Source organism: Phallusia mammillata, chromosome 4, assembly GCF_965637545.1.
Source record: "Phallusia mammillata chromosome 4, kaPhaMamm4.hap1.1, whole genome shotgun sequence".
Classification (NCBI taxonomy): Eukaryota; Metazoa; Chordata; class Ascidiacea; order Phlebobranchia; family Ascidiidae; genus Phallusia; species Phallusia mammillata.
In genome coordinates, this window is record NC_137255.1 from 29,193,796 (window position 1) to 29,211,748 (window position 17,953).

Sequence of the window (17,953 nt, forward strand, 5' to 3'; positions counted from 1 at the left end):
GGTCCGGCTAAAGTCACGCAAACGCCAGGGCCGGTTCACGTATAAACCGGGGAGGGCGGGGGTGTTTTTGTCTTCCATAAGTTTTTATTTTATTTTTGCATCATGATGGAATTATTCAATACATCCACAACTTTTAGCATTAAATCTATATATTTCTACACGCAAATCTGTATGTAGCCTCAAATCTCGTATGTGAACTTAATGTCAGTGTCACCAAGAATTTCTTCAACTTTTCTGTCAATTGCTTCAGATTGTGCGACTGTTAGATGGTTTTTCCAATCTCCGATTTGCCCTGTGATAAGAAATGTCATCAATTATTTTAATATTTTAACTCCCTGCTTAATACATATTTGCATAGATTTCACAATACACAAAAAATCAGACAAACAAATGTTTATTTTATTTTTGGAGGTATTCCTATATATATTGGTGCTTCGCTTAATCGCCACATTGTTGTAACACCCATTGTTTCATGAGTCCCCAACCTAATAATGGCATTCATGGTAATTTCAACGCCTGTTTGGAACATTTCATTCCTGATAGCTCTCACTGAATCTAGGCATGGCACACGGATGCAAAAAAATCCAGAGATATAAATAAAATTGTGAAACACTGTTTTTTAGATACACAAGGTATCCACTTGAATAGTAGCTATACTAAGATCATTTGCCAGCGATGTAGAATACAACGTAGTCTTTTTATTGCACAAATGATTCAACAAGAACAATTTCCATCACCAGTGAATAAGACACAAGAGGAAAACGCGCGCGTTTGGTGATTGTTTTGTCAAAATGTTTGTTATGACATCACTGGAATGTGTTCTTAGTAAAACTGTTTTATTTTATCTCACCTTTTCTGAACATTTGCACCGATTCCACAGCGTTCCCCTTCGACGCTTTCTTCAACGAATTAAACGAAGTGTTTTCGGCGATCTCGGATATTTGACCTTCAGTGACCTTGACCTCGATGAACTCTGCAATCTCCTTGATGTGTTTCAGTGGATTCTACAAATAAGCTTCAAACGGTTAGTTCGGGTTGGGGCTTTCCCCAGGGGTTTTTTCTGACGTCACAATAAGAGATAAAGCTACGTCACGCTGTGTTTGTGACTTCATATTATACCGTGTAAATTGCGACTAGGGTTTAACCACTTCAAAAAAGACACTAATTACGAAAAAGCAAACTTGGTTTTTGATTGTATGATCTGACCTGTTTTAAGTCTTCATACGCAAGAAACATGACATTCTCATCATCTTTATGTCGATACCATTCCCTCACATGTTCCAAATACCCTTCGCCAGGTTTAGAAAACACTCCTTGTTTTCCTACAACAGATGTAGAGCTATGAACATCCACACTGTTCAATGGCATGCCGTGTTTAGGGCTACTACAACCTACAACTAAACGGTAACCGTAGTTGGCCAGTGTGCATTTATCGTTCATTCAATAATAGCGTAATAAGCAGTAGGTGGCGAAAAAGCTGGAAAAGATCTGGACCACATCTTTACACTTTTACGCCACGTTGCCTACATGTCAGCTTCGTGTGCATCATACAAGACAGGCAATGGGGCTTGTGATTCAACTTTCGGCGGGTTCGCCACTGAGCCTGTTGGTAGAGCCAAATTTCCCGAACCCGAAAGACCCCCCTCGTGGGTTCGAATCCCACCGCAGGCTAGTTTTAACGCCTTTCTACTTGGGAATGCTCAGTGACCCGCTGCTTCGGTATAACGCCTGTAATAGGCCTTGCGTCATATGACAGTTACCTTCAATATGTAAATCATAAAACTCCTTTGGATCTTGTGGCAGCAAGGTGTAGGGTTGTGGTACTGCGAAGTTGTACCATGAAACAAGCTGGTCCTTCGGGTTTCGGATCACGTAGATGATCTAAAGTCAACATCTTGATGTTTAGAACGGTAAAATTTTCGATTATTAGGTTGGATGGTGTCTGGAACAACACACAAGGGGTGCACAGTCCTTAATTAGCTAACTTATAGACCTTTTATACTAATTTTCGTTACAATGAAACAAAGTGCGTGAAAAGTTTAGGACATGTAGCAATCAGCCGTTGATGTATTTTATTGGCCCATTTGATTTTCTATTTGATTTTATTGGTATATTTGATTTGAATTGTCCTATGCGATTTAGATTATACAGGGCTGCTACAATTAACGTGTTATGTCTAAAATGATAGGTTTGTCAGGATTACGCAAAAGAATTAAACACTTTTAAAACATTAGTTTTGCGTAGATGAAAATGAAGGCTTAGCACCGAAAAACAGGTACATTGCAACAAAACATGCCTATACCTTCTTGAATTTTTTGAGGTTGACCAGGTCGCTCGGTAGATGAGTTCCAAAACATCTTCTATCGAGGTCGACCGCTTCCACCGCTGCGTACTTCGATACTTGAAAACAAAACATTTTAAATTTACTTGTCAACTTGTTTTTGAACCCCGTATGGTCCGTGCAATTATGTTTGCTTTTCAGATACGTTTGTCACCAAACTACGGGATTTCCCCTTTAGTTCGTGACAATCTACTATCTACATATGGTTTATCCGTATTTTGGGTTTATTCAATAAGACTGAGTAGCGATAATTTGTACACAAAGAAAAATCTTCGATTTGATTTGAATTTAAACCTTATGGACCGCGCTGTTATTTGTCATGTCACAAAGGAGCGGTTTAGTGTGGCAACATTTTTGTGGATAAGAATGGTTTATGCTAGCTAATATATGTGGTAGTTACAAATAACTGCTTCGTATGTATATACAGCGTTTTAGGCAATTTAAATTTTAACCAACCGAAAACAAGAGATGTAATAATAAAAATTGCATCAACAAGTAGTTGAACATATACCAGAAAACTACTTGGTGTGTGTTAAATAACAACCTTGATTGCCAACCTTTGCACACGTGCCAGGGTTTGCAGATCCTGTGATAAAGTAAAAACAGCCCTAATGCTTTAATGTTTAAGTATTTGTTTCACTTACTGGGACCGAATTCAAGATAGTTGAAAACCAAGTTAAACTTTCTCGATTTTTGTTGCATGTCTTTATCATTAAGATGGATGAGATGACGGACTATCTCCGCTGTCCAAGTTGTTCCTGGAATTTATATAAGAAGTAAGGAAGTGTAAGGTCCCGCTGGTTGTTTAAGTCGGTGTTAGTTGTATAAAACAATTGCGTTTGAAGGGGTGCGGGTTTTAATACTGAGTTGTACATAAAATTCGATGGAAATAATTACATATCGTGGATTCAAAAAGTTTATTTGGAGGTGAAGGAACAACGTTGATAAATAAATGTTTACAATTGTAGCAGACAGACGACAACTCAACTCAAATAAGGGGTCTTAATAAGTCTTTCTGGACAGGCCAACGTATTTGTAGGTTTTTTTTCATCCCAGTGTATTAAATAACACACAACTGCCAAGTGTTTTGGACATTTGTAGGTCATACCGAGCTTCAAAAAATGTTTTGTTTGTATGGGGAAATTTGCCACTCAGGACCCCATTTTCAAAGGAACAAATTTATCGCAAGTGCTGTTATCATTTTCTAAAACAATTGTTTATGAAAGTTCAGGACTAAGAAACAGCGAATTGCGATAAAATCTTCACGGTAACTTACCGAATTTCTCGAGATTATTCCGACTTATGTTTTTTCAAACAAACCTTAACCTCATGCCGAACCTGTTTTGGGATATGAAGCCACCAGAACATCGCCTACTCGTGGTGTGAAGTTGTCGTAGGAATACTTTGCGGTTTCAGGTTCGAATCCCGGGTACATTACGACTCCTTTCCACTGTGATAATGGATCTTTCTGTTTCACAGCCTCGTTTAGCTCAACCAATAAGCGATCCAGGTCGACCGTGTGATCTTTACGTAAAAGTGATTTCATTTCTTGCATGAATCGTTCACAGAATAAACGGAGTCGCTCTGCATTATCCATTATCAGTTCCCGGTTCTATTGAGTTGATACAACCTGAAAAACACATTGAACACACATTTTTCTTAAAGTAGCAATAGAGATTGCTTTATAAATTGTTTGGCACGAGCAATATATAAAATATGCAGTTCTTAAACTGTGGGGTTTTTCAACGTCATCTTGATTTGATTTGTTACCAAACAGTAGTCGCATGGAACGCATTAGGCATTATTTTCGTTCATTTACTTTTGTGCTCCAATGTGCACGGACGACGACAAGTTTAATTGTGACAGGCTTAAAAAGAAGTTGTTACTGCAGACCAGAGTTGTACTGGCCCGAACCCAGACATATAAACCCGAAACCCGGCAAAATAATTACGGACACATAATGTGATGTCAGGCCCGAATGAGCTCCATTTAGGAAACCTAGCAAGCCCGAACCCGACTCTGCTGCAGACAATTAACTTTTTGCGGAAACTTTTATTTTGCTTATATAACAGTTATCTGTTTGCAGAAAGGACACGTTACATTATTATGTTTGCTGTAGACTTGGCGCACTGCAAGGTCCCTTTTCCTTTAAATGTTTTTTTTTTTGCTGATGATGCTTTTCGTGCTGGATAGCAAAATGTTGGCGAAATTACAATTTTTTTAACTAATAAGGTTACAACGCTTGGATCACTGATCTAGCTCACAGCAATTTTCAGCTTTTTTAATTTAACTCAAATAAGCTATTTAAATTGATAATAATCAAACAAAAGTTTTGCAACAGTTTAACATTTGTTATATCTTACACTTTTTTCAGCGTAATCTGGTTTAAAGGTAACAATGTGGCGTTTACATTTGATGGCGAGCTTTGCTGTGCATACACATAACACTTATCTGCTCTGTTTGCAGAAGGGTCAAACCACTTTGGTGTGTTTGCTATAAGCTCGGCACGCTGCCGGTATTTTATGCTCTGTTATGGCTGGACGTTTTCTCAATGGGAGGCCTTACAAATGAACGAAAGCAACAGCTAATCAGGTTATGCTGTTAATCGACTGCCTGGCGCTTTAGGTGTCGGTTTCTGTATTCGTTCAATCTCTTTTTAGGTATTGGCGTCTCCCTTAACACCAAATGAAAATGTATGTGAAACAATTGCAAGTAGGACAAGATTAGAACCCGCAACCTTTCGTGTTAACTGAGTACATTGTTATAAATCTAACTCTCTAACTCAATTGTTTAAACTTTCTGGACTTAAACCTGTATTACATTCTGCTACCTGTTGTGCTATCAAATCCAACACCATCTGCTACAAAGTTCGAAGCAGGTTCGATTGTTTTAATTGAAGGCCAACATAAAGCCTTTAAGTTAACTTAAAACGAGAATGCGTTTCTAGGTATAAACCAAATTCAAGCCCAAACTTGATGCCCTACCAAACTCGGCTTTACGAATATGTTTAGAAATTACAACGTTGTCCTGCGAAAGCTATCTGTATGCCAATGTTCGGTGCCGGTACTAAACGACCTTTATTATATCTTCACTGATTGAATATATTTTTTATTATAAGCTGTTCCCGTATTAACACGTTGAAATGACCGACTGTGCAAAATAGTTTCAGTTATATTGCCGATTAAGCTGATTCATTATTATTCCAAAGATTTTTGCAGTGTAACTGTGAGCGTGGTGTAATAATCGTATATTCATGCAAACCGCTGTTAATGTATAACCGGGAAAACGACATTTCTAGTCTCAAGCGCCAGGTCACGTAACTGTCAAGGGCTGGTTCAGGGTTTGACACCAAAGGGGGACAAGAGGTCATTAAACTCCCCCACTGATACACACACCATGATACTCTATTTCATTGTGGATCTGCCGTTTATGCATTCGTTACTGATTTTTCTACTTTAATCATGTTACAGTTTTTGACTGATTTATCCTGTCAGCAAGCATTATCATATGGCAAAGCGCACGATAGACAAATCTAACCTGTGGTGGGATTCGAACCCACTGTCAGTGGAGATGCACATAAATTCATAACTGGGACCAGCCCTGAAGCGTCTATGCAGACCAGCGATCACGGCACACTCATAAATATCACAATATTGTGATATTTATGAGTGTGCCGTGATCGCTGGTCTGCATAGACGCTTCAGGGCTGGTCCCAGTTATGAATTTATGTGCATCTTAACTGATACTGGTCAATCTGGCGATCCCCTACTACGAAGCTGACATGTGCAGCATACGAGGCAGGCAACGGTGCTTGTGATTCGACTTTCGGCGGATTCTCCACTGGGCCTGTGTAGCTCAGTTGGTAGAGCGCGAGTCCCGGAAAGACTCCTGTCGTGGGTTCGAATCCCACCGCAGGCTAGATTTTTCTAGCCTACGCCTTGCCATATGGTGGTGAATGCTTGGTGACCGGCTGATTCGGTATAACGCCTTCAATGGGCCTGGCGTACTGTGCCACTGTCAGTGGGTTAGATTTTTCTAGCCTGCGCCTTGCCAGATGGGAATGCTTGGTGGCCGGTAGAATCGGTACACAGTCTTTAATAGGTCTGGCGTACTATAATTTAGAAATAAGTGTGCCGTGATTGCTGGTCTGCATGGACGCTACAGGGCTGACTTCATTTACAAAAAAAAATATGTCCATCTTAATCAATTTGTAACAAGCCTTTTTCGAGCCTTTTTATTTGTTTTCCTTTGTTCGAATATAGGGTCGCACGAAGTCTTAAAGTTAAATCAACATCAGTTAGATTGCAATGACGCTGAACTATTACTTTCAACCGGTTTTTTTGTGCCTCACCTTAGCTTGATGAGGATATCATTTTTACTGCGACAGCACCAGAAAGCGGTGTTGTCATTGAAAAAACATGACTTTGCAATTTTCTTCAATAGTGTTTTTTATGTAAAAAATGCTTCTTCAGTAAACTAGGAGTTCGATCAGATCCCTTAACATTTTTAGTTGGTTTATTTTGTCACATTTTAACATTAATTGAAATAAAATTTTAAAAAATTATCTTTTGCGGTAAATCCGTATGAAGCCTCAAATCTCGTATGTAAACTTGATGTCAGTGTCACCAAGAATTTCTTCTACTTTTCTATCATTTGCTTCAGATTGTGGGACTGTTAGGTGGTTTTTCCAATCTCCTATTTGCCCTGTGAAAAGAAAACTCAAAAATACATTTCACTTTTTAAATTTTAAACTGACCCCTTACAGTGAATATAATTGTAAACAACGTAGCACAGACTAAGAATAGCAAACGTTGTTTTAGTTTAATTTGTTGTTGTAGGGTGTTACTCTTCCATATTCGTGATTGCTTAAAAGTTCCAGTTTTGTAAAACAGTTTTCCGCGACCACCGCTGACATGCTAAAATATTTTCCTCCAAACTCTTTGATTTCATTTTCGTTAAGTCCGCCTACCCTATGTTGTGGCAAAAATAGTTTGATTCCTAAAAATTGTTGGGAAACACTGACCTGGAAAACTTTCGTAAAGCGTTCAACTTCATACAGTTTTTTATTTTACTCGAACCTGTTTTGATTCCTCCATGACGAATATAAAATTTCTAATTCTGATAACTAATAAAGAGCTTGTGGAGATGGAACTGTTTTACTTCGGAACTAATTATTTAAAACTGCGTTAAATTTTTTCGGGGAGTGGTGAAAATCTTGTCGCGAACTGCGGTTATGCTGGTGGAAAGCGCTTCTGTGGAATAAGTGCTCATGATGGTTTAAACATCTGCCGTAACGTTTCAAAATAAAGGCTGTCGGAATGGCGGCTTTTATGTCATTTGGGGGCGATGTATTTCTAAACAAAATATTTTTAGAAACACTTTTTTTTGTTTCACCTTTTCTGAACATTTGCACTGATTCCACAGCGTTTCCCTTCGACGCTTTCTTCAACGAATTAAACGAAGTGTTTTCGGCGATCTCGGATATTTCACCTTCAGTGACCTTGACCTCGATGAACTCTGCAATCTCCTTGATGTGTTTCAGTGGATTCTACACACAAGCTTGAAACGGTTAGTATCTTTGATTGGTTCATCGAAAAACCTGGTTGGGGTTTACCCAAGTGACGTGTTTATATATTTATAAATGTTGCGTCACACTTTGTTTTCAAGCTCTTTTCATTTGTATCCAATCGCAACAACAGGCAAGTTCTAAGTACATGAAAAAAATACAAATGTTTCATCACAAAAACACAATAAGTTTCAAATTGCTTGGTCAGACCTGCTTTAAGTCTTCATACGCAAGAAACATGACATTCTCATCATTTTTATGTCGATACCATTCTCTCACATGTTCCAAATATCCCTCGCCAGGTTTAGAAAAGACACCTTGTTTATCTATAGCAGATGTACGTTATGTGCAGGCGAGCTACTGAGAGGTATATGATATATAGCACTGAGGCACTGAAGGATACAATTGGCTATATAGCTGACCACAACTTTTTCATCTGACGCTTTCGTTGTTAAAGGGCTATACGACTGCTTGAGTTATTTGATGGTTTGACTTTGACAATAATTAAAGTAAATTACACTAGCCAACATGGGCTATGTCTAGTTACCATCTTATAGTTCGAAACTTAGAGCACTTTCTGCAGCTTACTTTTCATAATAATCAAAGTGTACAGTAATGAAAATTAAACAAGTAAAATGCCAAGCGATACGTGCTATTTCACTCTTCTCAAACTGTTAGCTTTTTGGTCTTGCCATTCTTATGATAATAATGTACAAGACCAAGTAGCTAAGAACCAAGCTTCAGATTTTATCTTAGACTTACCTTGAATATGTAAATCGAAGAATTTATTTGCATTTTGTGGCAGCAAGTTGTAGGGCTCGTGTACTGCGAAGTGATACCATGAAACAAGTTGATCTTTTGGATTTCGTATCACGTAAATGATCTACAACAAACGCATTGATGGTTTAGATCAGGGGTCAGCAAACCTTTTCAACAGCGGAATGAATAACTTTTAGAAATAAACATTGTGCGCAAATCGCTTTTCTTTTTTAAAAGCAATTATTCACTATTGCCAGTTTGAATGTCCCATCGTGGTTTGCTTTATTTCTTGTTGTTTAATAATATAGCTCCTTGTGTAATAATAAGAATGTATCATATAAGAAATGCCTGGGCCTGTTGCTGCTTAAGTACAATGTAATAGTTGAGTGTGAGCTTGTTTACTTTATTGTATTATTAGAAAATTTGTTTGGTGTTCCAAAAGATTATTTTAATGCATTAAATGTTCCGTGGCTTTAAAAACGTTTCAAAAACACTTGCCTAAACAGCTTTCAAGTCCTAACTTGGGTAACTTCGCTCTCGGAAAGGAAGAACACAAAATAGCATGCTGAGTTTACGTTCACAAACGTTTAGGCCTAGTAGGATTCAGGAGGCGTCAATGCCCTGTAATATAACGGTACTACTAATTTCAAACTTGGCCGAATAGTCCAGGGCGCCTGACTGATACACAGACAGTAAAATATGTCACCTGCGTTCAAACCCCGTGAAAACAATTGTCTGTAGTCCGTGGCCCTGATAAATTGTCGTGGACAGTTTTCCTAACCGTGTGGGAATGGAAAACAGGTGCACTACAACAAAACATTCACGGTACCTTCTTGAATTTCTTGATGTTGACCAGCTCGCTGGGTAGATGAGTTCCAAAACATCTTCTATCGAGGTCAACAGCTTCCACCGCTTTGTACTTGGATACTTGAAGTAATTACGTTTTACTTGTTTGTTTGTTTGTTTTCTTAATTTAGTCAAGATGAACATAAATTTACAACTGGGATCAGCCATGAAGCGTCTATGCAGACCAGCGATCACGACACACTTATATAGAAGTCGTAGTACGCCAGGTCCTTTGAAGGCGTCATACCAAATCAGCCGGTCCCCAAGCACTCTCATATGGCAAACGTAGCCTAGAAAATCTATCATTGCACTGCCTTTCAAATTTGCTGTCAGCATCAAATTGCCCGTCTGTCAGGAGTTACAATCATATGTGATAAAGTAAACCTGCCCTTTGTATGGTTCAGCATCTAATGTGTAATATATTAAGGAGGAATGAAAATGTTTTTAAATGGTTTAAAAAGAGAGGGTAATTTGTCAAATGTATTTGTTTCACTTACCAGGACCGAATTCAAGATAGTTGAAAACCAAGTTAAACTTTCTCGATTTTTGCTGCATCTCTTTATCATTAAGATGGATGAGATGACGGACTATCTCCGCTGTCCAAGTTGTTCCTGGAAAGTGCAACAGTAAGTCTGGAACAGATATAGGTCACGGGCACACGGTTATAAAACACGTTTGCTGGCACCACTGTATAAAACTCAATGCTGTTTGAATCTTACAGTAGTTTACACAACAATACAATCCCGAATCAAACAAAGACCAGCAATTCACATACTTTTTCTCTATAATGTGTAGCGTTTCACCAATGCCGCAGGTATAATCCCGAGTTTTCCCAATTTGCTTTTGTTTTCACCACCGCTTAATTTCTTTGATCTGAAACGTTATGCTGTCCCATTCTTTGTGTGTTAGCTCATATATGTTTTTGCGATGACAGCAGATATGTTGCAAAACAGGATTGAAAAAATGCTTCCAAACAAAATGAACGTCTGTTACTCGGGTTACCTTTTTTCACCCTGAACCCCCACAAATTACATCTTGGCAATAATTGTAACCATCAAGAACTTTTGAAACAAGCAACAACCTTAACCTTAAACCGAACCTGTTTTGGGATACGAAGCCACCAGAATATCGCCCTCTCGTGGTGTAAAGTTGTCGTAAGAATACTTCGCGGTTTCAGGTTCAAACCCCGGATAGAAAATATATCCTTTCCACTGTGATAGTGGATCTTTCTGCTTCACAGCCTCGTTTAGCTCAACCAATAGGCGATCGAGGTTAACCTTGTGGTCGCTCCTCAACACAGATTTCATTTCTTCGGTGAATTGTTTGCAGAATAAACGAAGTTTCTCTGCGTTATCCATTTCTAGCGCTGGGTTCTACCAAGATATATATCCGACCGAAAAATGCACATAAAACACGTTTTTTCTGGAACTGTCATTAGCCCTAGGGGAAAGAAGAAGCATTTCGAAAACTTATATTTATTAATGTAAAAGCATAGAGCCAATAAATTATAAGCTGCAGACAGTGCACACTGTCTCGACCTATAAGGTCTCATCAGTGCAGTTGGTGACGAAAGATCGGCCGCATTGGCTAGTGTAGCCATTCAACGGCACTCCAGTTTGTTGGGAGCACAGGGTACAACCCCATGCATCACCTAGTATGTGCGATGCCACAACTGGACATACAGCACAGATGAAACTGGCTCACAATGACCAAGCAAGTGTCACAGTATCAATGTAAAAGCATAGATCCAATAAATGATAAGCTGCCTTATAGGTCGAAACAGTGTGCACTGTCTGCAGCTTATCATTTATTGGCTCTATGCTTTTACATTGATACTGTGACACTGAGCCGACTTCACTGTGGTTCCCAAGCAGTTGCTTGGCCATTGTGAGGCTTTTAGTTTAAAATTTAAATCACATAAGACCTCCAACTCAACACACAATTAGCAAACGTTTGTTCGTCAGTTTTTACATTTGTTAATTGACACGTTTATCGAACATAATTTGGTACGAATAGGTTTCAGGAGGGGGGGCTTAAATTTGACGGCGAGCCTTTCCCGCCTACATAACAGTTTTTTTCTTTGTTTGCAGACCGATTAAACCACTGCGGTTTGTTTACTTTAAATTTGGCACGCTACCGGTATTCTATGGTCTGTGTTTGGTTGGGCATGTTTCGTGATGTTTTTGCTAGCTTGTGTCTAGCAGCAACAGCTTGTTTATTGCTAATATGACAGGATCAGAAACCATAACCTTGTAAGCAACTCTCGAAGTTACTTGTTTGTCAAATGCAAAACTCGAGTTTTTTTTACCTTCTACTAATGTGAAATCACGACATAAGAATGTGAAGTTAGGTCTAAATTGAAACCGTTTGATTCAAACGGAAACCCGAACCATGCAGCCCTGACTTGTACTTCTTATAACTTTCCCTGCTTAAGCAAACAACACGTCACTGTTAGTGTACGGCTACAAAACGACGTTGGTTTTATACCTGCACTAATTGAATGCGTCCCTAACTTTGACTGTGTACAAGTACACAGATAGTTTCAGTTATATTGCAAATTAAGCTGATTTACTGTTATTTCAAAAATTTTTGCAGTGTAACTGTGAGCGTAGTATAATAATCGTATAGTCATGCAAACCGCTGTTAATGTATAACTGGCAAAAACGCTATTTAATTTCTCAAGCGCCAGGTCACGTAACTGTCACAGGGTCGGTTTAGGGCTTGACACCAAGGGGAACAAGAGGTGCTTAAACTCCCCTAAAGATTCAAAAACAACACAAACTTGAACATAGCCACCGTTTTGTAGCTTAACCCCTTTTTTTGTGGAATTGCTGTAAATTCCTGTTACTGTTTTTTCTCACGATTTTATTCATGTAACAGTGTTTGATTTGGTTTCCGTCTTTACATCCATCTGTTTATATTGTGTATTAAAGAACTGAAGACGCTGATTAGGCGAAATATTGATATCTTTTACCAAGGCTTTTGTTTATTCTCTATCGGTGTTATTGCTTCGAAGCAGGTGGACCTAAAAATTTTAAGCCCAAAAAGCTCATATGTTTATACAACTTTAAAATCGACCAAACTATAAAAATGGTGATGGTGATCACTGCATAGTGTTAATTTTGATTAAATAAACAAGGTGCAGTTAGTTTGATAAAAATTCGAGTTGAATTTCAATTTTTAATTGCTTTTAAATTCGGGAATCCCAAACATGTAGGGCTGTCATGAAACAAGCAACAATTTGAAATTTTTAATTAAGCTTATTTGAAAATTTATCAAATATTTTTTGTACATTTTGAATAATGATCAAACAATTTTTTCCTATGCAGTAAACCTCGATATATGTACAAAAACAATTTGCTTGAACACTTTGGTGACATCAAGTTTGTAGAGCTCTTTTCCAAAAGATAGTATGCCTGGCAGCAATAGCTTTATTGGAAATTGCGGTTACATAGAAGCACTGCAACATATGTTAATGTTCATTAACGCATTACCCCAAAAAATGTTGAACAAAAAAGCATGACAATTTACTGTTCATTCCGGTATTATTTACACCAGGAATATATCAAGTTATTTAAGCAAGTAAAGAAAATGTCATAGATTACAATTCAATTCAGCAAGTATCCAAAACAGCTCTTGAAATAATGTGAAAAAATATAACGGAACCATGTCTCTATCTGTACTAATTTACTAACAGTAAATGTCCTTTTCGATTTTCCTTTATCTTATTATTCTTACAAGCGTTAACGTCCGGACCATGAGGTGTTTAGGACCAGACCCAAAACACTTTTTTTTTCATATGTTTGTTTGACAAAATATTGTAATCTTAAGAAAATTTCAAGAGGGGCAAGTGTTCCTTCTTTCGTGTCGGCGCGCATGAATAAAACAACATGTAATTCAAAACAAATCATTCTGAATAAAAACTTTCATATTTCTTTTTCCTTGCAAGTGAGATCTCAAACCAGCTGAGTCACAATCACAGCTTTCCTTTGAGTCGTTCCTCTGACTCAGCACTTCTAAAAATTAATTATTTAAGTTTTTTTATGTTTTAATAATATACATAATCGCGAATCCCAATATCACTTTAAATACTAATACGCATTGTTGGTATTAAATAAGTTTGCATATTGCTGTTGTTTACCCTGGTATTAAAGTAAAATGTGTATAAAGTTTTATGAAATTACAGCTTTACAAGAAACTTTAACTAAACATTTACCACATTTTCTAACCCCTCCCTCAGTGCCTGTTTTTTCTACGGACCTTTACATTCTATTTTAATATGACAGTTACTTGGCGAATCGATTTAGGATCAGTGCCGGATTAGCCATTAGGCAAAGTAGGCACGTGCCTACAGGCCAGTCAAAAATCCAGGCCACTTTTCTTTGTGACAATGATTTGGCAACACTGATAATTCTATTTTTTAGTTGGCAACCCTGATTTTCGGGCCACTTATAAAATGTGCCTACAGGCCAGCAGACCCTTAATCCAGCACTGTTTAGGATGCGACTAAAAATTGAATTAAAAACCATCGTGCAGTCTTTCCCAGTATTGTACTTACTCGGGCAGGTCGTACACGAATCGAATGTCGGTGTCTCCGAGTATTTCATCGACTTTCCTGTCAATCAACTTCGATTGTTGATCGCTCAGATGATTTTTCCAAGCACCCACTTGACCTGAACGAAGCAAGTGTTCATTGGAGAGATGTTATTATCATATTGAATGTTGTTGCATGGGTACAAACTTCATTTTTTTCTTATCTAGTGTTTACTGCATTGTGATGAATCCATGTAATTAGAAACCACAACGTACAAAGCAAATCCCTAAAGAAACGCATTTCTTTGGTTACGAATCCGGTTTCGGGCTTGTACGTTATGAGTTTTAGCTCTGGCTTATATAGGCTCGACTGTTTATATTAAGTTATTATTCTCAACAAATCCACAAATTTGTGTCTCAACCAATCCACAAATTGTGCAACCTTATGAAAAACTTATTTTCACACCTTTTCGAAACATTCTTGAGCCGTAGTGTTTTAATCTTTCCTTCATGGAGGAAAACGAGAGTTGATTTGTAATTTTCTTCAAATCTTCATCGCTTAATTTTGCGTCAACAAACTCAGCAATCTTTTGAATATTCGTTTCAAGATTCTATGACAACTTCGTAAAGTCAGCAACAATAAAAGCAACTTTCCAAAACATTTACCTGTTGTAAGTCTTCATACGCAAGAAACATGATATTCTCATCATTTTTGTGTCGATACCATTCTCTCACATGTTCCAGATACCCCTCGCCAGGTTTAGCAAAAGTATGCTGTTCCCCTACACAAATAATTTGTTTAATATTATTTATTGTGTTTGGTTGTTGTCAACATTCAATATTACCTATGTATAATTGACTAAGATTATTTTATTTATAATTGATTAAGAATATTGCATTAAACATAAAAAAAAACACTCACGTATATACATCCTACTACCTTAGTTGAGCTATGTTGTTATTCTTGTTAACTGAATCCTACACCAGCACAAATGTCACTACAAGAGTCAAAAGTCTGTACAACATTAAAACGCTACGGAGCAGTAAAGTGAATAGCACAATTACTGGATCATGGAAGACACACATAAGCTAACATAGTCACACCTAAAATGTAACATAGAAGTAAACAAACCCATTCAACTTATAAATATCTTCTGTACCTGAAATGTAACTGTCGTAGAAGTGCTTTTCATCACTCGGATAGCGATGTTTCAGAGGTTCGAGTTCGGTGAGTTTGTTTGATTTGATGAACTTGTACCAGGAAACAGCTTGATCTTTGGGATTCCGCATCACGTATAAGATCTAAAGAAGCTGTTGTCAGATTCGACACCTCTAGTGGCGAATGCAATACTGAAACGGGGGCACTGGTGTATATCTGGACCGTTTAACAAATACAGCAACACTATTAGAATTTGCTCATGTACTTTCACAAACTACACATCAATCGTTTTTGAGGTGCGTGTGGCTCCTTGCTCTTTATGAGTGGAAGCCAATACACCATTACTTTTACTAGGGAGCTAAATATATAACTCTTCCTTTATAAAACCAAACACATAACAAGCCATGTCTACTGTTGGTGCTTTCTTTATTGTTGGAGGAATCCTTGATAAGTGGCCAAACATTTAATTTACCTTGGCGGCATTTTTTCTGAACTTGTCAAAGTTGAAGAGAGGAGCTGGCAAGTGCGTCCCGAAAAACCTTCGGTCAAGTTCGAGGTTGTCAATCGTACTTTGATACTGAAACAACAAACATCAACACTTCAGGGCCAACTTTAATTCACAAAACAACGGGCTTTGCAACGAAGGGTCACGACAGTGGTTCCCAAACTGTAATGCTTAAAACCTTTCAAGTGGTATACAAAAATTGTTTCGAACAAATAACAAAACTTTCATATTATGCATCGACAAAATAGGGACATGACTGCCGAGGCGATTTTTGCGAAGCTCGTATTAAACAAATTTAGAGGTAGAAACAACCTCAAAACGTTTATATTTCATCAAATATTCGATTTAAAAAAATACTGATGGTGCTTATTACTTTCGTGATATATATATATATATTAAGTTATATCTACACATAAAAAGATGGTGGAAGATTTCAGACTTGTCAAAGTTTTCAGTGTAATATCTCTATACAAGTAGAAAGAGTTTGGGAATTGGGATCATCGGAGCTTGTTATCACATTTTCGACTCTGAACACTTAAATCTCACCTGGGCCGAATTCGAGATAGGTGTAGAAGTAGGATAATTGCTGAGCTTGATTCAGCTGTTTTTCATCCGCGTGGAACAATATCAAACGAATTATTTCCGTGAGCCAAGTTGTTCCTGCGTTAGACATATAAGCAATTTTGCGCCACGTATACATAATTAAGTTTTATGATACATAAGTGAAAAAGGGGTTTGTGTAACCAGGTCACGAATACTGTAAAAACCCTTTCTTTCGGCGCTCGAAACTTTGAGAGTTTTTCTGTGTTTCTTTTCCAGCCGAACCCTATACTTTTACCGTAACACGGTTGCTTTGTATAGGTCCCAACTTGACTGGCTCCACCAACGTAGCTCCCCCGGTCTCGAAGTCCTAACGCGCCTACTTCACCCTCAAATGTGAGTTCCCGCCACATAACCTATGTAGTAAGGGTGTAGGTGCAGTGCGTTTACCCATCCGTCACATGTGCCTGCTACTTTGTTGCGCTTTATTATTACGTCTTAATGAATATTTTTAGCTATTGTGTAACTACGATTATTCCACCAAACTCATATCAACCCAAATTAAAAGTGGCGTGACTTCTAGTAACCTCTTTATCAATCTAACAGCAATCGTACGCTGTTTACGTATAAAACCCATGATTACAAGTTGATTCAATACTCTTTTTTTGCGGGGTTCGAACCCAGGACATTCCCGGAGATGAATCCCGATCAGGTTATTCTTATGTCTGTATATGGGTCAGGCGCGCTGGATCATTCGGTCAAGTTCAATAATCTTACCAGTTCTGCCGTAGGACGCGACCACAACATCGCCCTCGCGTGGCTGAAAATGATGGTAGCAGTATTTCGCCGTATCTGCCTCAAACCCCGGAAAAAACAGAAAACCGTTCCATTCCGATGCCCGCACCGGCTCCTGGGCGTAATCTCGGAGATACTTCGTAAATTTGGCCGGATCTGGACGCTTGTTTTCCGGCACAACTTGCAAACCGCCTAAGACGAACCATTTTGAAAAGTTTGACATCATAAAAGCTGTGGTAGGGTTTCAAATCTGCAAAGTTTAAAACATAACGAAAAATATTGTTAATTTCAGCAGGCCTTACTTAAATGCTTCGTCGTTTATCTGTGCAAGAGTTGATCAATAGCTTACATATAATTGCATATGTGCTGTGAACAAGTAGTTAAATTTTCATCAACTTTAACGTGTGTGAGAAGGGTCGCCAATCACTGAATTGACAATCTATATTTGTCGGCGTTGTTACGAGACTACTGGTTCCTAGCCGATGGCCTTAGGTCTCCTATGGGACGGTTCTAGCCAGCGTAAATCCAAACTATTTGAAAAGTTTCTTTAAAAAGATGCTGATTATACGTGAGACTTAATACGTTTAGAGATAACCACCTTTACTGCAAAGTATCGGGACCACCAAACAAATGATTCAAGAGTCTCTAGCTGTTTGAAATTTGTTTTTGTAATCATCTCGTAAATGTCCGAAAAGCTTGCACTTGCTACAATGCCCCAAAATCTTTCAGTCGCCTATAGGGTTCAATCATTTCAGTTTATAAGTTTCTAAACTGTTTGGTCTGTATACTTAGCGTAGCGCTCGGCAAAAACTAAAACTCTTCGATTGCATTGTCCAATGAATAAACACATAACAAGCTTTCTTAACCACAGCCGCTTTTCGAGCAGTTGCATTTTACCCGAAAAAGCCA

General features: G+C 38.1%; 2 protein-coding genes and 1 non-coding gene across 3 annotated transcripts; 1 reads left to right on the forward strand and 2 right to left on the reverse strand.

Moving 5' to 3' along the window:
- Nucleotides 1-179: 179 nt before the first annotated feature.
- Nucleotides 180-3,938, reverse strand: LOC145223754 (sulfotransferase 1C4-like). Its single transcript, XM_080090146.1, has 7 exons — nt 3,680-3,938; nt 2,986-3,099; nt 2,303-2,400; nt 1,761-1,881; nt 1,207-1,322; nt 851-1,004; nt 180-292 (listed from the first exon to the last, which is right to left on the reverse strand). The coding sequence occupies exons 1-7, from the start codon at nt 3,936-3,938 to the stop codon at nt 180-182; spliced, it is 975 nt and encodes a 324-aa protein (XP_079946272.1).
- A 2,247-nt stretch (nt 3,939-6,185) lies between these two features.
- On the forward strand, nt 6,186-6,259 carry Trnas-gga (transfer RNA serine (anticodon GGA)). The gene has a single exon. It is a non-coding gene; the product is annotated as a tRNA-Ser (tRNA).
- Nucleotides 6,260-6,932: 673 nt separating this feature from the next.
- On the reverse strand, nt 6,933-10,870 carry LOC145223756 (amine sulfotransferase-like). The gene is made up of 7 exons (XM_080090147.1): nt 10,612-10,870; nt 10,010-10,123; nt 9,496-9,593; nt 8,670-8,790; nt 8,118-8,224; nt 7,736-7,889; nt 6,933-7,045 (listed from the first exon to the last, which is right to left on the reverse strand). Exons 1-7 carry the CDS (start codon nt 10,868-10,870, stop codon nt 6,933-6,935), a joined length of 966 nt encoding a protein of 321 aa, XP_079946273.1.
- Nucleotides 10,871-17,953: the final 7,083 nt, after the last annotated feature.